Source organism: Hyperolius riggenbachi, chromosome 4 (assembly GCF_040937935.1).
Source record: "Hyperolius riggenbachi isolate aHypRig1 chromosome 4, aHypRig1.pri, whole genome shotgun sequence".
NCBI classification, from domain to species: domain Eukaryota; kingdom Metazoa; phylum Chordata; class Amphibia; order Anura; family Hyperoliidae; genus Hyperolius; species Hyperolius riggenbachi.
This window is the reverse complement of record NC_090649.1, coordinates 478,290,197-478,313,546: the sequence shown is the minus strand read 5'-3', so window position 1 is coordinate 478,313,546 and position 23,350 is coordinate 478,290,197. Positions and strand designations below refer to the sequence as shown.

Genomic DNA, 23,350 nt, shown 5'->3' with positions numbered 1-23,350 from the left:
TTGAATCTCTGAAGATTCACTCTCCAGATCAGGCAACTTCATAGAAATCCATTCAATATACAAGATAATATCTAATGAAGATTTGTTAAGGATGCCTTCAAAACTTCAGTATCGTTTTCAAACAAAAAAGGATGTATCTGTGAACGACCACCTCTTGAAATTCGTGATACTCTATAATATTCAGCCAAAGTCTCTCCATGCAAATCCAAATCAATGATTTGTTTTTCAGGCTTCTCCAGTTCTTCAAAATCACAAAAACTGCTATTCCCTTCAGACAAAAACTGACAATGACCCTTGACATTACTTAATATACATTGCACGTCATCCTCCAAGTAAGAAAAAGTATGAATAGCAATATGGGATTCCTCCACAAGCGTATTTATTTCCTTTGAGGTCATTTAAATATAAAAAAAACACAATAATTGAATCACAATCAATTGAATCAGAATCACAAAAAATCACAAAAAAATTCCCTAGTGGTATAGACCAGTAGTATTGTATTGGGAGAGTAAACAATGGATGAACAATCCCTGTGGTTGCACCACAAACACCTCCACCTGAACTAGTTAATAATCAGGGATATAGTAAAAAAACACAGGAAACCAAGAAATTGCAAAAAAATACTTTTTCTTTTTAATATTCCAAAAAAGTGCAGAAAATTGTATGCAAAAAACTTCAATCACATAGTAAAGTGCATATAACTGGTAGTAAAAAGGCAACAACATAGATTTGTTTTGGGTCCACGATAAGCCTGACGGTCCCCTCATCTTCTAGATCTATCCACAACCTCCAAAACCAAAAATCTAAGCTGGCCAGCAGAATGTTTTGGTTTCCCAAAAATGTTGAGCTACTGGGGATACTAAAGTGGGGTGGGCTCCATTGCGTTCAAAGGCAACCTTAATGTTAGAGTGGTGTTTACCATTTCTCATTACACGTTGGTTTGTGTGGGGTGCTATTCTATGCAAACTTCACCTTTCCTTGGTGTTCTCTGTCACGGTTCATCACAACTTAATGGTTTTGCAGTCTTTTTACAATTTTTAATTGTACTGTATTTTTAATTGTACTGTATTTTTATACTTTATAGATACTCACTGTATGTGTAAAGGCCTGAAGAAGGGTCGTGGACCCGAAACAAATCGATGTTGTTGCCTTTTTTCTACCAGTTATATGCACTTTACTATGTGATTGAAGTTTTTTTGCGTACAATTTTCTGCACTTTTTTGGAATATTAAAATGAAATACAATACTAAAGCTTCCCCTCTGACTGGGGATCTCTCGCTGGTGTTGGGGGGTATAGATGATATTAGGTATACTGTATATGATGTTAGGAGGTATATATACATCATACATCAGCATTTCGAGGGGGGGATCAGGGAGCACAGGGCATCCTCCAAAGTTTGCTTCACGCAGCAGAAAGTCTAGAACTGACCCTATCTCTAAGCAGACTTACAAAGACAATCAGAACATTTTTCTTCTGCTCTTAAAATACTAAAAAAGGTGTCTATAAATATTTTTATACACAGGGGAGCGAAGTTTAGGTGCTTCTGTAGCTTGCTGGAAAACTTTAGTTGCACTTTAAGTGAAGGTCAATAAGTCACACGAGTTATTCTGAAGGGAAGGCTTCTGCAGCGGCTGGCGGTTGTACGATTGACGATTCCCACACGAGTTTATTAAATTCTCCTCCATAAGGTCGAGCGGGAAGCGTCGTGTTGACTGTGTGGCGTTTGCAGCATCCACCCCGCTTCTCCCTGCAGCAGGGGAGGCTGCGCCATAAAGAGATTAGATAGACGGGAATATAATATACCGAGATAAATGGCGCGGTGCTGAACTCGCTATATTCACCGATTCCCAGATGGTGTAACAGTGCAAGCCAGACTTCCCATAGCGTACACAGTCTACCATAGCCCAGAGTAAACTGTGTACATTATTCCTATTATTACAGGGCAGACTCAGGCTGTTTTACACAACGGTTGAGCCTATAACGTGGAACGCGTAGCAGCTGTTTGTAGAAAAAACATATGCTGTCAAATTCACCGTCATTGTAAATACAGTTTTTTGCTATGTGATGTAAATGTGTAACTTATTGAGCAATGCTGATTAGACCCCCATTTCTATCAGAGGTCCTTCACTCTATCCTTGCCCCTCATCCTAGTTTCTTACTTCTTCATTCTCTCTTTGTTTCACTTGTTGCTCCAGCACCAGGTCAGTCCTCTCTCTTGTTCACCACAGCCACTCTTGCACAGTATACCTCTGCTCTATAGGCTCCTGATGATTGTCACGTGACCTACATTGGGAGTTGAGAAGAGCTATGCTGTACAGACAGAGGCGTATCTAGAGGGGTGCAGGCATGGCATGTGCCACGGGCGCCACAGCACCATGGGCGCCATGCCTGCCACTGTGCTGCACCAGCCTGCCTGCCTCCATGCCTCCCTGTCATTCAGACATCAGATTAATGCTGTTATCTGGGAAATATGGCTACTTAAATTATGCATGTAGGGTGCACTGTGCTTAGTGTTAGAACAGAGGACAGAGAGTGAAGAACGAGATATTTCCAAAAAAGTAACCTAAGCAATATCCTGAGCAAAAACACACAAGCAACCATAACACATGTACACGAGAAAATATGCTGTTCTTAGAGGGGAAGGGGGGCTCTGACTGAAGGGGGGGGGGCGCAGTTTCATTGTTTGCCATAGGCACTATACTACCCAGATACGCCCCTGTGTACAGAGAAGTGGATAGAGAGGACTGGCACTGGAGCATGTAAAGCTATGCCAGTTAAAGGGGGTAAGAAGGTCATGGAGGGAAAAGGAGTGGGCCTCCCTGGCCCCTGGGTCTCTCTTCTACCCCATTCCAGGGGTGTTACTACATAGGAGCAGCCCAGAGTTGTGGGGGCCCCAATAACTAACCCCTTTCCTCCAATAAAGGGGTGTGTTTTTGTGGCTGCACTTGTTATGGGTGTGAAGCTCACGATGGTCACACGTTTTATGACCATTGCAAGATGGGCCCGTAAGCTATGAGGGTCACCAAAGAGAGGCAAAGCAATGGGTATGAACACTGGTTGGAGGGGGGGGAGCATTAAAGTGAACCAGAGACGAAGCACCCTCATGTATCTTACCATATATATTAGTGGGAACATTAGAGAAAACACCTACCCTGCTCTCCGTTTCATTCTTCACTGCTCAGCCTGCTTGTTATCAGCCCTGATAAAATCCCCGACTGAGCATTCAGTCTGGCTTTGCTCAGGAATCATTATAGCTGAGCCTGTCTTCTCTGATGTCTTCTCAAACCCAAGCCTGCCCTCTTGTGGCTCTGCTATAATGACTCAGCTATAATGATTCCTGAGCAAAGCCAGACTGAATGCTCACTCAGGGATTTTATCAGGGCTGATGAGAAGCAGGCTAAACAGTGAAGGATGAAGCAGAGAGCAGGGTGGGTGTTTTCTCTAATGTTCCCACTGATATATATGGTAAATACATGAGGATGCTTCGTCTCTGGTTCACTTTAAATCCTCATCAAGCAAGAAAACACTCAAAATAATTTTGATAGTACTTTTTCACCTACTTTTTGGTACTTTTTCAATTCCAAAGTGCTGAAAAGTTATCCTAAATACAAGATGAAAAATGATCTCCTCGGAAAAAACTCAGGAGAAAAAGTTAATTGCATATGGGCCTCTATGGGCTTGATTCACAAAGCGGCGCTAAGATTTAGTGTGAAAAGACACTTTGTGCCCCATAAGTAGCTTTGCGGGCACTAATAGCCCGCAAAGCTACATCGCACACCGGACCCCACACAGTGCGCGCAGAGCAGCAGCCTATGATTAGTGCATGATGCGACAATAACATCGCACCCGCTGCCCTTTAATTGTCGCACCTGGTGCGACGAAGACGGCGCATCGGATGGCACCAAAGCGGCGGCCACCCGATGCACCGTTTTCTGTACAAGGGCAGTGGGTGCGACGTTATCATCGCATTGCGCACTAATCATAGGCTGCCGCGCTGTGCGCACTGTGTGGGGTCCTATGGGCAAGAACCACCTAACGCTTAGCGCCGGTTAGTGAATCAAGCCCTATCTCTCTCTCTTTCACTCCCCTTCTAACCCACTCTGTCCCCTATTGTAGAATTTTTGTATACTTTATCTAAAGTAATTTTAATTTTATCTTCTTTTCACTCAGCGGCTGTTGACACTTCTGCACCAAAGACTTTGTCGAGCAGTGTTAAGTGTAAGTACTGTTTGAGATTGTATACTCACATATATTACAATGCACAACTCCCACCATACATCAGCGCTAAAGAACAGCTATATTTTCCATGTACCCAGTGGACCGTTGGTTGTGAAAAAATGAAATACTAACATTTCTATAGAACTTTTCTCCAGTTGGACTCAAAGTACTTGAGAGCTGCAGCCACTAGGGGCGCACTCAGAAGGCCACCCTGGAGCATTATGAAGACTTGCCAAGAGTCAAGCCCTGGTCTCCTGCATCAAATGTGGTGCCCTTAAAGAGGAACTGTTGCAAAAATCTTAAAGTTTAAAACACATACAAATAAGAAGTACATTTCTTTCAGAGTAAAATGAGCTATAAATTACTTCTCTCCTATGTTGCTGTCACTTACAGTAAGTAGTAGAAATCTGACATTACAGACAATTTTTGGGCTAGTCCATCTCTTCATAGGGGATTCTCAGCATGGCCTTTATTCTTTATAAAGACATTCCCTGAAAAGGATTTATACAAAGGTGCTGGCCAGCCTCCCTGTTCACCGAACACTTTTTTGGCGGTTGGACGGAGCAACTGCCATTCACTAAGTGCATTTTAAAAATAAAGAAATCCCTGTGAACCCCCCATGAGGAGATGGGCTAGTCCAAAACCTGTCGGTTCTGTCAGATTTCTACTACCTACTGTAAGTGACAGCAACATAGGAGAAAAGTAATTTATGGCTCATGTTACTCTAAAAGAAACATACTTCTTAATTGTATATGTTTACATATATTTTACATTTTAAGATTTTCAGGACAGAGGTCCTTTAAAGTGGACCTGAACTCTTGCACAGGATAGAAGGAAAGCATAAAGAAATGAACCCTGTATGTATTTAGAGAGTTTAGCCTGTCTAATTTCTTGTACTAACTTGTACTATGACCAGTGGGGGTCCGAAACATGTTAGCAACTTGGTTGTGTGTTTTACACTTGAATCACTAAAGTCGATTTTATACTTTTGGAACGGCATTGTGTGGAACCTTTTCCTTCTCTCCTGGATGGTCCAGATGGATGGAGTGGTGGATGCATGGGCGTCAGCCACCATGTCCCAACAGGGTCAAATTATACTCTAAGGCCGGGTGCACACATAGCAGAAACGCTAGCGTAGCGTGAAATGCTGAGTTTTATGCAGCAATGTTAGTCTATGGGACGCAAAAGGACCAGCGTTGCACTTGCAATTTACAGTAAGAATTCTACAGACGCTGGTAGTGTTGCATAATATTTAGGATTAGTTAGTGTTAGGGCCCCTCCCATGGGGGATGACTTCTTCGCAGTGGGAGGGACGAGTACTTAATAAGTTGCATGCAAGCTATTACGGAAACCAACATCCTCCAATGGTAGACAGGTGCATTTTATTTGAATGCTGGGTGTGTATTTTATCCCACTAGTGGGGCTTGCACTCTCAAGCAGGTAGTCATAAGGATCCAATCTGTTTTTAAGTAGCGCTGTTCCTTTCCTCGCCATGTACAAATGTAAGTAACTTTGCTCAGCTGCTCCCATTTAATAGCATTGCTTATTGGTGTATATGCAGAGCTTCTGTTTGGTTTCAAGGTGCGTTTGTAGTTTCTTGGGGGGGCTCAGCACACCTCTGATTGGTGATGTGCTGATCCAACTTTGCGCAGTGTTGCATACTATGCAGACTGGCTGCCAAAACGCACATAATAAAAGTCTATGGTAACACATATGCATAGCATTTTGCATGCGTTTTTTAATGCTTTTTTGATTAAAAAATAAAGATCTCTGATGTGTTTACGCTTTTGTTGTCTTCCTAGTGATTTGCATACATTTATTTATAAAAGTATACAAAACGCATATGTGTTTTACATTAGTGAACCACAAACGAATTAAAACACATGAAAAACGCATCTGCGTAAAACAATGCAAATGCAAAATGCACTTAAAACTCAAAAGAAAGTCGCAAACGCACCATCCTAAAATGCTACTGTTTCACGCTATGCCCTATGTGAACCCAGCCTAATGGTTGATGACTTAAAAATAATGCTGACTTGCATCGGCTAGGAAAATCAGAGAAAAATATCATTTGCATAATAATTTGGAACAGTAACTCCTGGTGGAATAGCTTCGTTTTTGAAGTCACATCGAAGCCGAGTACAGAGAGAGGTCAGTTATGTTCCAACTCGCTTTACAGATGACTCCAAGGTGGGTGGAACATTTTCTGCTGCTTTTATATATATTTTTTTTCTTTTTTTTATGGCGTTGTCCATTCCAATGCAACCACGTGCAATTCTCCTTTACCCCTCCCATTGTACATGTTGGATTATGCAGAAGAACAGAGGCGCCAAAAGGATAAAAGGAAGCCAAATGAGCTTAAAAAACCAAATTCTTGGTAAATAGAGGGGGTAGTGGTGGACTTACCTCCTCCAAGTAGACACACAACAACTGTAGTAAAGACAGTCAATATATTTTATTTATGAACTCCAAATATGCAACGCGTTTCACAGGTTTGATCCCGCTTCATCAGGTAATAACAACGGAGCAATAGCATATGTGGTCAGTAGAAGAGCCAGGCACCTCTGTCTGTTCTTTTATCCTTTTGGCGCCTCTGTTCTCCTGCATAATATTGAGTCCACCCTGGGTGGAGGGTTGAACCCCCTTTGAGTCCTATGGGAGAAAAGCGCTATAGAAATGTTATTGTATTGTATTGTATTTTCTCATCTACAAAGAGCGACTTCTTATTCCTGAGTGGGGTTAGGAAAATCTCCCCACCTGCTTTTACAGTGGTTGCCTAATGGTAACCCTGGTTTGTGAGTATTAATATTTACTCTATCTAGTAACCATTTACCAGTACATATTACACTATTGGGGCTCTTGGTGTTCCTTAATTTTATTGTACATGTTGGTATTCACACACTGGGCTTGATTCACTAAACCATGATGACTCATATCACGGCCATTTTTGCGCGCATTTTCACATTTGTGCGCGATCGCGAAAATATGAGTTATCACGGTTTAGTGAATCAAGCCCACTGTCTTTAATTGTTATATTAGTACACCCAACACGCGCTAGCTAAAATTACTAATAATTTTATTCAAATTGCACAAATGGCAAAAAATTGCATATACACCGTTTTGGTTAGCACTCAATTCCTCCTACATTCATACCACATTCAAACATACACCCTAGAAGGGCCCTTCTAAAAATAGAATTAAAACATAAACATAAATTATGTAAAAAATATAGAAAAATATATATAGGACCAGGTGATCCAATAAATTGAATGGGAGTGATTGGAGGTATAGGATCCTGTTAGAACCTCATTGCAAATAGTCCCATATAGAAACTCACATTAGGCGATTTCCGCCTTACTAAAACTTTCAAGACAACGTTCCGCAATCCGGAAGTTCAAGAGAGAGAGCCCAATCCTGTGCCAAGGATAAGTTTTACTCACAGTCCACTGCAGCTGCCTCCGTGTAGTCTTTTGATGTTCCTACCGGTAATCCACCACAACAGCAAGACCTTGTGTTGCCAACCGCTCACTTGATCAACTTACGCTGGCTCCCCAGTACGGCGCGTGTCACTTCCGCACACACGTTACAGTGACTCACTAGCCGCACTTCCGCTCAGCCTGCTCAGTTCCGGACTGGTTTAGTATAGGTGACGTCACCACTTCAAAGGACCTCTGGATCTTTGCTTACAGGTGCCCGCTAGGCGCCTTTACGGTACACCTTTCGTCCACGGTCCCCACCATATGCCGATACTCAATTAAAGAAGAGAAACCTCAACGCGTTTCTGCCATTAAACAATGGCCTTCTTCAGGAGGGTTTTTGTTGCTGATCAGCAACAAAAACCCTCACTTCCTGTAAGCGAGAGCGCTTGCTTACAGGATGGGAAACATTTTTTGACTGAGGCCGTCTTGTGGCCAAATAGTAAAACTACATCTACATACATTTTTTTAAATAAACGAACAGAAATCGATTGGTTCGCACTTGATCGCAGTAGAAAATGAATTTATTTAGGACATATAGCAATACAGCAAAAAGCAACACGCTGGCATGTTTCGGACTCTCAAGTCCTTCATCATAGGCTATGATTAGGACTTAAGAGTCCTAAACATGTCAGCTTGTTGCTTTATGCTGTATTGCTATATGTCCTAAATAAATTCATTTTATACTGAGATCAAGTGCGGACCAATTGATTTCTGTTCGTTTCAAGGGGGCCTGGCAGCCTATGATCCGCCACTGTCTCAGGGCCAGTGCGCACCGAAAATCTCTAGCAGATCCGGAAAACGCTAGAGGTTTTTGAAGCAGATTTTCAGAGCGATTCTAGACATGTTTAGAGAGACTTTTTAAACATGCCTAGCATTTTTTGGAGCGTTTTTATGTAGCAGATTACAAATATTGTTACAGTAAAGCTGTTACTGAACAGCTTCTGTAACAAAAACACTTGGAAAACCGCTCTGGTCTAGCGTTTTTCAGAGCGGTTTTCCACTTTCCTGTACTTTAACAATTAGGCTACTTTCACAGTGGGATGTTGCATTTTGATGCGACGTTAAAGTAGCGACGCAAACTAACAGCGCAACGTCCCAAAATTGTTACATCTATGCCTCGTTATCGCCGCACACAGTAGGGCATGCAGGCAATAAAAAGTATGCTTCCAGGTCATTACTGAGCATGTGCAAACAGTCCATCGCAGTTAATAACGTGTATAACTCACAGCATGCAGCACTTTCTAATAATACAACACGTTACACACAAACGCAACGTGTGCACTGTGAATGTTGCACAGACTTAGTATTGCTGTACGTTAGTCCATGTTAAAACATTTTCTAACGTGCGACTTTAACGTCGCACTGTGAAAGAGGCCTTAGGCAGGAACGCCTCAGAAATCTAAAAAATGCTGCTGCCCCCGAGTTTGTGTTTGTGGAAAAAACGAACCGCTCTGGTGTGCATCAGCCCATTGAAATAGTTTTTAAAAACGCTCATGAACCGCTCTGGTGTGCACCAGCCCTCATAAAGATAACCTGTTGAGTGTAGCGGTATTTCTATCCTTTTTTAAATAAACACCATGAATTACATTTAAAATTAACTGTTTACCTCACACTCCAAAAAATGCCCAACTAAAATTTTTAACTAAAAAAAATAAAATAAAAAAAATTACAATAAAAAAAAACATAAATAGTTACATAAGGGTCTGAACTTTTTTTTAATATGCATGTTAAGAGGGTATATTAGTATTATTTTTTTAAATTATAAGCTTGTAAATAGTGATGGATGCAAAACTGAAAAAATGCACCTTTATTTCCAAATGAAATATTGGCGCCATACATTGTGATAGGGAAATGTTTTTAAATGGTGTAATAACCGGGACAAATGGGCAAATAAAAGACGGAGGTTTTAATTATTGTAGCATGTATTATTTTAAAGCTATATTGGCCAAGAACTGAGAAATAAATAATTTTTTTCAATTTTTTCATTAATTTTACCATTTCAAATGCATTTAGAAAACACTTTTTTTTAAATGTACCACCCAAAGAATGCTTAATTTGTGGCGGAAAAAACAAGATGTAGATCAATTCATTGTGATAAGCAGTGATAACGTTACTGGCAAATGAATGGGGGGGTGAAAATTGCTCGGATGCATAAGATGAAAAACGACTGAAGGCTGAAGTGGTTAAAGTGGACTTGAACTCTTGCACAGGACAGAAGGAAAACAGAGAGAAATGCACCCTGTATGTATTTAGAGAGTTTAGCCTGTCTTTATGGCTCATTTTACTCTGGGAGAAATGTACTTCTTATTTGTATGTGTTTTAAATTTTAAGATTTTTGTGACAGTTCCTCTTTAAGTGGAACTATTGTCAGAACATCCAATGATCCAATAGGTTGGCCACTCCACAACAACTTCATCATCATTAGTTTGATTGTTAATGAAAAGGTTAATAGACTGTATTTCACTTTGCTATTAAGCGTATAAGTTACATGATACTGCATAACTTCCCAGATTGTCTAGAAGAAACAACAGAATACTTGTTTTTAGTCTGACTGTAAGCAGATAAGAAAAAGTTCTCCACGTTTGCTGATTGAATATGATATAATACATCCTTGCATTGACAACTTCCAGCCCTGCTGTAGTCTTTGCTGGGGGACTTGTGATTTTTACACAGATGACATTACTTTTGGACAAAATCAAGTAGGATAACTATATGATATGCCAGATTGTAATTCTGCTTTAAGAAATATAAAATCCTTATCAAGCATCTCTGTGTTACATCTACATTTGGAAGGACGTGGCTGCAATGGATCGGGAATCGGCCCATGGTTTGTGGCAGCCATCAGATCTCTCTCTGATCAGATAGAGATCTGTCTCTTGGTCGATCGGCCATTAAAAGTCCTAGATGTATGGGTACCTCTGTCCTGTAGCAGTGCAGCACCATTGTGACAGCTGCCTTGGGGCCATCTCCCCTCCCCCTTTTCCTCACCTGGGGCTCCCCCTTCCTCGCTTTCCCCTCCAGAACTATGCATTGTGGCAGCGGGCGGGAAGTTAACCTCTGCCTCGTTCCAAGCACCGGAGGAAGTTCTTCGGCATACAGAGCTCCCTCTCGCACCTCGAAGAAGACAGAGGTAAGTTCCTGCCTGCTGCCGCCCTTTGCCACAATGTGTAACGATTGGGGAATTATTTCCGTGGTCAGCGCACAGGACGCGCGCTGACACTGCGGAAATCCTCCACAAGCGTGTAATTTGACAGAACCCAGCTATGGTGCTATGCACCTGTAGAGGGAAATTCCCACCGGCAGATGGAGCTGTGGAGTGCAGATGAACACAGCCTCTGCACTGCCACAGATGCCAGATGGGAATTGTACGAGTTGAAGCAATGCAGGGCAAGATAGCCCTTAAAGAGAGAGAGCACAGAGACAGAATGTATGTGTGTCCACCAATCTTGTCGCCACCCAGCGACGGTGAACACACAACAACGGAAACGAAGTGAGAACGCAATCGCAAGAGTGGCGATTGCCAATAGCGACACAAGACCGAATTAGACAGAGCACAAGTGTAGCAAGAAAGACATAGCAAATAACGATCAGAATATCAAGGAAAAAAACAAACGCTAGCTAAACGTTAACACCGCACTCATTCTCAACAGCGAACACGTTTAAGACACGATCACTGCGCGTTAGGCGCCCAGTGATAAGCGTGCCAACCTAACTAACCAATGTAACACAAACACGAAATAGAGAACGCGAACGCTTGCTAAACGCTTACCTCACCGAGCCTACAGCAAGCGTTCGTACCAGACAAGACAGACAGAAGGAGCAGCCAGCAGCAACCGCAGCTGTGGCCTACACTCCCAGACAGAGCACAGAAGCAACCACCGCCAATACCATTAGAGCAGATGCGATCCAGACAGACAGAGAGATGGGGCTACCAGTAGCAACCACTGCTCTGGCTAGCACCCCTAAGGCAGAGTACAGACAGAACGATTTCCTGTCAACCGCCACTGGCGACAAGACAATCGCAACAGGTAGACAGTACAAGGCAAACAGATAATACAATGATTTGCATATGATTTGCATCTGAATCTGAATAGAATGCGAAGTGTGTAGAAAGTCTATATAGGTGCTGCACACTGAGCTGGTGGTCATTTCAGATGCAGCCTTAGTGGTATGCGCTGGCGTTCTCCTCGCTGTTCTACCAAATGTAAGTTACACATTTTTTTCTGCTTAGCTGCTCCCGAGGTTTTAAATTTAGGTTAGGTCACTTGCCCGGAGGTCTGCCTCACCGTGGTGCAAGTGTCTAGTATAATATACTTTGCATGCAAACCATATTGGAAGCTAAAGTACCTCCTAGTTTAATAAATGTTAGCACTTGTCTTGGATGCAGGGCATGCATTTTTCAGTCTGGCAGAGGCGGTGTATGCCTATGCGATTAACCATTCAATTGCAGCATGTGTTTAGGGATGCGCAGCCTTTCCCCCCACCTTTCCTTAACTTTGTAACTATGTAACTGTCAGGTTAGCTGCTCCCAGCCCCTCCTCCTGAGTTTCCTGTTTGCATGATAAGTTGTAGCAGATTTGCATATGATTTGCATCTGAATAGAATGCGAAGTGTGTAGAAAGTCTATATAGGTGCTGCACACTGAGCTGGTGGTCATTTCAGATGCAGCCTTAGTGGTATGCGCTGGCGTTCTCCTCGCTGTTCTACCAAATGTAAGTTACACATTTTTTTCTGCTTAGCTGCTCCCGAGGTTTTAAATTTAGGTTAGGTCACTTGCCCGGAGGTCTGCCTCACCGTGGCGCAAGTGTCTAGTATAATATACTTTGCATGCAAACCATATTGGAAGCTAAAGTACCTCCTAGTTTAATAAATGTTAGCACTTGTCTTGGATGCAGGGCATGCATTTTTCAGTCTGGCAGAGGCGGTGTATGCCTATGCGATTAACCATTCAATTGCAGCATGTGTTTAGGGATGCGCAGCCTTTCCCCCCACCTTTCCTTAACTTTGTAACTATGTAACTGTCAGGTTAGCTGCTCCCAGCCCCTCCTCCTGAGTTTCCTGTTTGCATGATAAGTAGTAGCAGATTTGCATACGATTTGCATCTGAATAGAATGCGAAGTGTGTAGAAAGTCTATATAGGTGCTGCACACTGAGCTGGTGGTCATTTCAGATGCAGCCTTAGTGGTATGCGCTGGCGTTCTCCTCGCTGTTCTACCAAATGTAAGTTACACATTTTTTTCTGCTTAGCTGCTCCCGAGGTTTTAAATTTAGGTTAGGTCACTTGCCCGGAGGTCTGCCTCACCGTGGCGCAAGTGTCTAGTATAATATACTTTGCATGCAAACCATATTGGAAGCTAAAGTACCTCCTAGTTTAATAAATGTTAGCACTTGTCTTGGATGCAGGGCATGCATTTTTCAGTCTGGCAGAGGCGGTGTATGCCTATGCGATTAACCATTCAATTGCAGCATGTGTTTAGGGATGCGCAGCCTTTCCCCCCACCTTTCCTTAACTTTGTAACTATGTAACTGTCAGGTTAGCTGCTCCCAGCCCCTCCTCCTGAGTTTCCTGTTTGCATGATAAGTAGTAGCAGATTTGCATATGATTTGCATCTGAATAGAATGCGAAGTGTGTAGAAAGTCTATATAGGTGCTGCACACTGAGCTGGTGGTCATTTCAGATGCAGCCTTAGTGGTATGCGCTGGCGTTCTCCTCGCTGTTCTACCAAATGTAAGTTACACATTTTTTTCTGCTTAGCTGCTCCCGAGGTTTTAAATTTAGGTTAGGTCACTTGCCCGGAGGTCTGCCTCACCGTGGTGCAAGTGTCTAGTATAATATACTTTGCATGCAAACCATATTGGAAGCTAAAGTACCTCCTAGTTTAATAAATGTTAGCACTTGTCTTGGATGCAGGGCATGCATTTTTCAGTCTGGCAGAGGCGGTGTATGCCTATGCGATTAACCATTCAATTGCAGCATGTGTTTAGGGATGCGCAGCCTTTCCCCCCACCTTTCCTTAAGATAATACAAGCTGACTACGCTAGAAGGGATGCCTAGTGCAGTCCCAAGGAATTACTCTAAGATAATCTTTAGCAAACAATAGCAAGGCTGATACTCCAGGAGAGTTAGCAGAAACAAACCATCATGACCAGCAAGGAATTCTGGGAGCAAAAGGCATTTATACTGCAAGCCATCAAGGAAGCAGCTAGGCAATTTGCATGACAAGTGTATGCAAATTCCTCACCAGCAGAGCAACTCTGAAACTTGCAAATTGAAGACAGGTCTCTTTTCCAGAGACCTGCAGCACTCAGACCTAAAGAATGGTCAAACAGCTGTCTGCCTGTGCAGACAGCTGAACAGATCATTGCACACTGCTTAGTTCTGGAGGGGGGAGCGAGGAAGGGGGAGCCTCAGGTGAGGGAAGGGGGAGAGATGCCCCCCCCCCCCCGCGCTGTGCCCACCGCTCTGTTTACCTTTTACATCAAACGGTATATCATTGCCATGGTTTCCAGGAAGTTTCCTAAAAACATAAATCTTGTAGCAGCTGTTGATCAAATCTAATATAATAATACCTAATAGCATTTAATGACAAAACGACTTGCATAGTGATAAGATATACATATTTTGCAAACACCCACTTCCCCCCAGCACTTGTGTTTTTCTGGTGTGCTGTGGGAGGGACAATGGTGATCGTGAAATTGTGGAGGCAGCAGTGATCTGTAGAGGCGACTTAACATCTGGCGGGATGGGGAGCGCGGCCAGTGCAAGGTAGCTCAGCCCCCAACTTGCACACATGCCAGGGTAATATCATTACTACCTGCTGCTGCATGGTGCTGGAGTGTATCAAAGCGTTGGACCACATCCGGCAGTGGCGCCCCTACAGGCAGCATGCTCAATTTTGATAATGATAACATGCATGAGGGCTTTTTCTATTAACCCCTACGGTTGGCACAAAATTATGCAAAAATTATGCAAAAATGCGAAAATACGATTGTTGATAACATTTACATACAAAATTCATTAAGATTTTCCCCAAATTTTGCCTCGTAATTGCGAATTACAATGCGAAATTACGCAATTTTGTGCTCATCGCTATTAAGTCCAACATAAGGAGTGTAAAGCGGGGATCCAGAACCTGTGGTCCGCCGCCCACTGGTGGTCCGCAGGACGTTCCCAGTTGGGCCGCAGGACTGCCCCCCCCCCGCCGTTACCCCGTCCCCGCGGCCGCCGCTGTTATTACCTTAACAGCGGCCGCTCTCCCCTCTCCGGCGCGTGCTCTTATTCCAGTAGCGTATCTCCCGGCTGCTGTGTGTGATGCGTCAGGACGCAGGGCTCGGTTCCTATAGTAACGGTTCCCATAGTAACGGTGATACACATCGCCGCTACAGGAAGCCGCTGCCCTGCTTCCTGCCGCATCACAGACAGCAGCCGGGAGATACGCTGCTGAAATAAGTACACACGCCGGAGAGTGGAGAGCGGCCGCCGTTAAGGTAATAACAGCGGCGGGGACGGGCGGGGGGCACACCTACCCATACTGGGGCACTATACTGGCTATACTGGGGCGCTATACTGGGCACTATACTAGCTATACTGGGGCACTATACTGGCTATACTGGGGCACTATACTGGCTATACTGGGCACTATACTAGCTATACTGGGCACTATACTAGCTATACTGGGCACTATACTGGCTATACTGGGCACTATACTAGGTATACTGAGGCACTATACTGGCTATACTGGGGCACTATACTGGGGCACTATACTGGCTATACTGGGGCACTATACTGGCTATACTGGGGCACTATACTAGCCATACTGGGCACTATACTAGCTGTACTGGGGCACTATACTAGCTATACTGGGGCACTATACTAACTATACTGGGGCACTATACTAGCCCCCCCCCCCCCCTGGTAACCTGCTCCACTGTCCACTAGGACCCGCACCCAGCGGTCCCCGGACAAAAATTGGGTCAGAAAGTGGTCCCCGGGCCGGAAAAGGTTGGGGACCCCTGATATGTAAAGGGTTAGCAGAGAACAAACAAATGTAAAAAGTAAGGTCTACATGCATGGCTAGCATGACTATATGCATGACTTCTTTCCTGCTTGCTGGGTAAGCATGAAATCCACACCTGAAAGTACGACAGGAAATAAGCGGCGCGTAGCATGACTTTCTCTGTATGCCATCGCACGCTCCAGTCTCCTGACGCAGCGCTTTTCTGCATAGGTTGCACGGGGATCGCCACAGTGATAATCTGTCCACGTTTGCGGCCCCTGACTGCTGCAATTCAAGTTTGTCAGCTTGACTGCATGAGTGTGCCAGCCTGCTGGCCTCCCCTTGCTTATTGGTGCTCTAGGCCATGGCCTTTGCGGCCTTGCCTGAAATCCAGCCATGATAGCAACAGGGTCGCGATGCGTCCATACAGCACTCGGCCCAGAATTGTTGGCGGTAGGATCGGGTTCCAATGCCTACGGTGACGAGGCTTAAGGGCTTGTTCACACTGTGAGCGTTTTTTGTTTTTTTAAGAGAACCCGAGGTGGCATGTTATAATCCTAATAGGACCCAGAGGCATGTCCTGTGCACAATGACTGCCTTTGGGTCATTGTACCGCTGCTGCCAGCTCCCCCTACGCCGTACTGCACCCACTTAAAAAAAACACCAGGTTAGCCGCTATCTGCTTGTCTCTAGCTGGCTTTATTTATGTGAGGCTGTCAATCAGCCTCGTAGCTTCTCCGCCTCGAATCCAGGCTCCGCCCCACCGCTCCCCGCCTCTGTTATCTTCCTCCAATAGGAAGCCAAGCCGCGACCTAGGAAGTTGTTGTTAGCTTGGCGATCTTTTAAGGGCGCGCAGTGCGGCATAGAGGGGGTTGGCAGCGGCAGTACAGTGAGCCAGAGGCATGTCATTGTGCACACCACATGCCACTGCGTCCTATTAGGATTATAATATGCCACCTCGGGTTCTCTTTAAGTGCTGGTGATTTTTATGACAAGACAAGACAAATAACATTTATATCGCGCTTTTCTCCTGGCGGACTCAAAGCGCCAGAGCAGCAGCCACTAGGGCGCGCTCTATAGGCACTAGCAGTGTTAGGGAGACTTGCCAAAGGTCTCCTACTGAATAGGTGCTGGCTTACTGATTTTTATATTGCCATAAAAGCGCTTGCGCAATGTTGCTCTATGTGAGTGTTCTCACATGAGCGATGAGCTTTCTTTCCAAGCACAAATGCGGATCCTGCACCATTTCCTGAGCGTTTGCGCTTTATTACGATATATAGGGAAATCGCAAAGCACTTGAAAAAGCGCCTTGTAAAGTGATTTGGTGAGCGCTTTTAAAGGGACTCCGAGCAGTGCAGAAACTATGGAAAGATGCACATCATTTTAAAGCTCTCTTTCTCCTCTTTCCAATGATATATAAACCACCGCCCTACGCCTTTTAGTTTTCGCTATTTTCGCGATTGAAATTGCCGCGGCGGCGATTTCGATGGCGAAAATAGAGAAAACTACAAGGCGTAGGGCAACGATTTAAGTGTCGTCAGAAAGAGGAGAAAGAGAGCTTTAAAATGATATCCATCAAGCCATAGTTATATTGTATTACACAGGGCGACTTTTTGTCAAAGTCAGCAGCTCCATTCAGCAGAATGGAGCTGCTGACACTGGGGAAAGTGTCGTCCTGTGTAATACAATATAACTATGGCTTGATGGATATCATTTTAAAGCTCCCTTTCTCCTCTTTCTGACGACACCTAAATCGTTGCCCTACGCCTTTTAGTTTTCTCTATTTTCGCGATCGAAATCGCGGCCGCGGCAATTTCAATCGCGAAAATAGCGAAAACTAAAAGGCGTAGGGCGGCGGTTTATATATCATTGGAAAGAGGAGAAAGAGAGCTTTAAAATGATATGCATCTTTCCATAGTTTCTGCACTGCTCGGAGTCCCTTTAAAAGAAAATACATTGTACGTATTCAGTTCCAGGTCAAAGAGTTCACTTCCTGATTTTCTTCCGGAAGAAAATCTCAAATCCCCGGACAAAAGCGTTTAGAAAAGAGCTTAACAAAGCTTAACAAAGCGCAAATCCTTCTGAAAGTGCAGGGAAAAGCACTCACAGAAGCGCTCAGTGCTTGCGATTGCGCTGGCGATTTTATAATGTAAACAAGGCCTAACTGTGTAAGGGTACAAAATGCTTGAAGGATAAGTACACTGATACAGCCCCTCACTGCTCTCATTGGCTTGCAATACACACGGCGGTGATGAACGCTTTGAAGAAGTGGCGTGCTGGCGAGAGGGCGAAGGCGCTGGACTGCATGCACAGCGTGTGCTCCGGTGCTGCTGCTGCCCTTATGAATCTTTTATGCCTTCAGATCAATGCTCCGTCTATATTTAGACAAGCCGTGATATCATCCGTTCCCGGCTTTGTTTGTGGGATCTGTGAACTGCGGCGATGGACATCATTATAGGGGATTATTTACAAGCTTTTCAGAAGTCCCCTTGTCAGAAATCTCGCTCGCTGCTCCCGCATGCAGCAAGGAGGAAGGAAAAAAACACTTCAAGAAGCTCTGAGGGGCAATGTGACACCAGAGACAGGCTGTGATGTATTGTTAATGGCGCAGATAAGTGCGGCATTGTGTGTGTTAGCAGACGGCGCTAATGAGTTACAATAGCCGCCTTCATTCTCTTTTCAAGAGGACCTGTCGCCCCACACAGACTGACATTGCCCATACGGTCAGCTTAAAGAGGAACTCCATTTAAAGTTAATGTTAAAGAGGAACTGCAGTGAAAATAGCATAATGAAAAAAGGTGCTATTCAGCCTTCAGTCATTTTTCACCTTATGCATCCGAGCAATTTTCACCTGCCATTAATTCACCAATAACTTTATCACAATGAATTGATCTATATCTTATTTTTTCCGCTACCAATTAGACTTTCTTTGGGTGGTACATTTTGCTAACAATTATTTTTTCTAAATGCTTTTTAACAGGAATATTAAGAAAAAAATTTAAAAAATGATTTCTCAGTTTTTGTCCATTATAGCTTTAAAATAATACATGCTACCATAATTAAAACCCACACATTGTATTTGCCCATTTGTCCCAGTGAATGGAAATTCCCATTCATTGATCTCCGGGCTAACGGGGTCGGCACGGGAGCGCACGGGAGCAGCAGCAGCCTTTTTGATGTGACAGTCATGTTCAAAAGGCTAAAATGGTTAAAGGAAATCTTAAGTCTTATTTAAAAAAAAGCCAGTTTTACTTACCTGGGAATTCCATCGGCCCCCTGCAGTCGCACTGTGCCCGTGCCTCTGGTCTCAGGGCCCATTTCCACTATCGCGAATTTGCATGCATTTTCCGCAAGCAAATTCGCATAGCAATACAAGTGAATGGGAGTGTTTCCACTTGTCAGGATTCCTTTGCGTTTTTTTGTGCAGAAAAAATTTGCATGGCAGAGCCATCAGAATTCGCATATCGCATACTGCTATGCGAATCGCATACAATGTATTTAATAGGAAATTTGCATGAGGTTTGGGTATGCGAATTTTCATGCGAATTCGCATGCAAATTCGCATAGAAACAATGGAAAAGCACACCAGCACTGCCATGGATAAAATCGCATACATCTTCTTCCATGCGAATTCGCATGAAAATTCGCATAGACCCGCATGCAAATTTTTACCGCGGCGATTCGCACCGCACAAGTGGAAATGCAGCCTCACACAGCGGCTCAGTTTCATAACATCCAGCATATGTGCAGTACAGCGACAGGAGGCGCGTGAACGAGAACGGGCGCAGCCAGGGCCAGGGTTGGACTGGGCCACAGTAGTAAAGTTTTTTCCCTCGGTGGGCCCCACCTCCAGGCCTCTGGTGGGCCCCCCATCGTGTCTGACAGAGCTCCAATTGCTGCCTGCAGCACAAAAATTCTCTTCTCAGTGCTGTAATCCCTCATGCTGATAGCAGTGGCGTAGCTAAGGAGCTGTAGGTCTAGATGCAAATTTTACAATGGGGTCCCCCAAGCACAGTGTCAGAGGTGTAAGAAGGGGATGGGAAATAGCTTGTTAATGATCACCACTGTTCAAAGTATCTATAGAAGTGATTATTATGAGCACAGGACCAATAGAGAGGTAATACTGTAGTTGAGGGAGGGCCCTTCGGGGCCCCTTTGGCCCAAGGGCCCCGATGCGGTCGCAACCTCTGCGGTCGCAACCTCTGCAAAGTAGGACATTACTTTATATTGAAGGAGGGGACTCTGTGCAAAGTTTTGCTGGGCAGCAGTGTCTCTGAATTACAATGCTAAGATCATGTACATTTGGTCCTGTCCATAATACATCATGACCACGCCCACCGGTGCATGGTCACGCACTTTTTTCACCGCAATCACCAGATGTGTGGGCCCCAGGTTGAAATTTCTTTGGTGGACCCCCAGTGTCCCAGTCCGACCCTGGCCAGGGCTATTCAGGCGCGTTGGCCATCGACTGGCTCAGTTGTCAAAATCAAATCTGAGTTGCGGCGGGGGACCGGAGGATTGTTGAGTACCGGCGCGGGCACAGGGCGACTGTAGGGGGCCGGTAGAAGCCCCAGGTAAGTAAAACTGGCCCTTTTTTATAAGATTTCAGGTTATAAGATTTTAGGTTCCCTTTAAAGCTTTCCGGAGTGCGTGAGGACGATAAAGCTATGTTTTCGTGACAAAGAACACAGTGTAGGAGATGTCTGCGTCACTTTTCAGACAACAATTGCAGAATTTGATTTTACATCTGATAATTGGATACCAGATGCGAGCCTGGTCAAGCTGAAAGCTGCTTTTTTTCTTTTTTGTAGCTGGAGAAATAGTGAACTTCGTAGCCAGTTAATTAATGATAATATGCGCTTGCCTGTTGTCTGTCTCAATTTTATGGTATGTAGGTTTTTCATTCAAACTTGAAATCTCTGATACCTGTACATTGTCAGAGGAGTTCCTCAAGGTATGTGATAATGGCTGATGGTTCCACTGCTTTTTCTTATTTATTTGTGTAGTCTTTATGTAGGGAGGCAGACTTGATCGCTAGTGAATGTAATGGGGCCTCTTAGTGGTTGCCGTCTCCAGTGGCACCCTGCCTCCCAAAGTCATGCAGACACCAGTTTCAATGCATCTGCTCTCAGTGTTCCAGCGATGGGATCTCCATCCGCCCATCCAGCGTCCTGTGTCCATGGCTACAGTATTGTCTCATGTGACCTGTTACGTGCTGTCGGGTCACATGAGGCACCGCTGTAGTCAAAGAGGAAGCAGGACTTCATGTGTGGCTGGCCGCTGGTGATGCCATCGCTAATCTGCTGAAAGCGGGTGAATGATGCGGCGCCGGTAAAGCACATACCCAGCATCCTGCGGATCAGATGCTGCAGGCCAGCAGGGAGGAGATGCTATGGGAGGAGGTGCAGCACATACCCGGCATCCTGGGGATCAGATGCTGCGGGCCAGCAGGGAGGAGATGCTATGGGAGGAGGTGCAGCACATACCCGGCATCCTGGGGATCAGATGCTGCGGGCCAGCAGGGAGGAGATGCTATGGGAGGAGGTGCAGCTCATACCCGGCATCCTGGGGATCAGATGCTGCGGGCCAGCAGGGAGGAGATGCTATGGGAGGAGGTGCAGCACATACCCGGCATCCTGGGGGATGAGATACTGCGGGCCAGCAGGGAGGAGATGCTATGGGAGGAGGTGCAGCACATACCCGGCATCCTGCGGATCAGATGCTGCAGGCCAGCAGGGAGGAGATGCTATGGGAGGAGGTGCAGCACATACCCGGCATCCTGGGGATCAGATGCTGCGGGCCAGCAGGGAGGAGATGCTATGGGAGGAGGTGCAGCACATACCTGGCATCCTGGGGATCAGATGCTGCGGGCCAGCAGGGAGGAGGTGCAGCACATACCCGGCATCCTGGGGGTCAGATGCTGCAGGCCAGCAGGGAGGAGATGCAGCACATACCCGGCATCCTGAGGGATGAGATGCTGCGGGCCATCAGGGAGGAGATGCAGTCTTGGCGGAAGCAGAGGGAGGTAAGCGTAGTGCCAGAGCCTGCAATGTACAGCCCGAAGTGTCCCACTTCTCCCCTTTCGTCTTTACACATGGCGGGGGGGATCTCCCCACAATGTATTGCTTCAGGAGGCAAAAGGTCTACAAATGGACCTGCCATTGCACTTCAGTTGAGATACCCATTCAGGAGGTAGAAAGATACAATCGCTTCACGCTTAGTTAGAGTGACCAGACGTCCCGGATTGCCCGGGACGCGTCCTGGATTCGGGGTCCGCTGTCCCAGGCTGCATGAGGTCCCGGGAAATGTCCCGCATTTAGCAGCGGGACGTCCCGGCCTCGGGACTCTGGTCACTTTATTGCATTAACTGGCAGCGGCATCTATAGACGCCGTGCCAGTTCATTGCCTGCAGCCCCGCTCCAGCCTCCTTATTGACTTGTCTTCTTCCGGTGTTCTGACACCGGCAGGCGAGCAGGGCTACGGCAAAATGGCTGCCGAAGCCCTGTACTGGAGACTATTTGTGTCTCCAGTACAGGGCTTTGGGCGCCATCTTGCCGTAGCCCTGCTCTGCCTGTCAGCGTGGGAGACTTCAGGAGGATCGTCCGGGGGAGATGCGCGCCAGAGGAGTCTTCTGCCAGGTGAGTAAATGCTTTTTTTTCCAGGTGAACTTTGCCCGCAGTGTGTTTATTTTCTGGTGACATGTGTGCCCGCAGTGCGTTTATTTTCTGGTGACATGTTTGCCCGCAGTGTGTTTATTTTCTGGTGACATGTGTGCCCGCAGTGCGTTTATTTTCTGGTGACATGTTTGCCCGCAGTGTGTTTATTTTCTGGTGACATGTTTGCCCACAATGCGTTTATTTTCTGGTGACATGTGTGCCCGCAGTGCGTTTATTTTCTGGTGACATGTGTGCCCGCAGTGCGTTTATTTTCTGGTGAAACGTTTGCCCGCAGTGCGTTTATTTTCTGGTGAAATGTTTGCCCGCAGTGCATTTATTTTCTGGTGACATGTTTGACTGCAGTGCGTTTATTTTCTGGTGACATGTTTGCCCGCAGTGTATTTTCTGGTGACATGTTTGCCCACAATGCCTTTATTTTCTGGTGACATGTGTGCCCGCAGTGCGTTTATTTTCTGGTGACATGTGTGCCCGCAGTGCGTTTATTTTCTGGTGAAACGTTTGCCCGCAGTGCGTTTATTTTCTGGTGAAATGTGTGCCCGCAGTGCATTTATTTTCTGGTGACATGTTTGCCCGCAGTGCGTTTATCTTCTGGTGACATGTTTGCCCGCAGTGCGTTTATTTTCTGGTGACATGTTTGCCCGCAGTGCGTTTATCTTCTGGTGACATGTTTGCCCGCAGTGCGTTTATTTTCTGGTGAAATGTTTGCCCGCAGTGCATTTATTTTCTGGTGAAATGTTTGCCCGCAGTGCGTTTATTTTCTGGTGACATGTGTGCCCGCAGTGCGTTTATTTTCTGGTGAAACGTTTGCCCGCAGTGCGTTTATTTTCTGGTGAAACGTTTGCCCGCAGTGCATTTATTTTCTGGTGAAACGTTTGCCCGCAGTGCATTTATTTTCTGGTGACATGTGTGCCCGCAGTGCGTTTATTTTCTGGTGAAACGTTTGCCCGCAGTGCGTTTATTTTCTGGTGAAATGTGTGC

The 23,350-nt window shown here is 45.3% G+C and overlaps 1 protein-coding gene across 1 annotated transcript in view; it reads left to right on the top strand.

Moving 5' to 3' along the window:
- The window catches only part of LOC137504866 (spermatogenesis-associated protein 7 homolog), a 220,918-nt gene that overhangs the window by 81,747 nt on the left and 115,821 nt on the right, over positions 1-23,350 (top strand). The window contains exon 4 of the mRNA XM_068233460.1: positions 4,172-4,219. Coding sequence (XP_068089561.1) covers positions 4,172-4,219 — 48 coding nt within the window. The remainder of the gene's footprint in view (positions 1-4,171; positions 4,220-23,350) is intronic.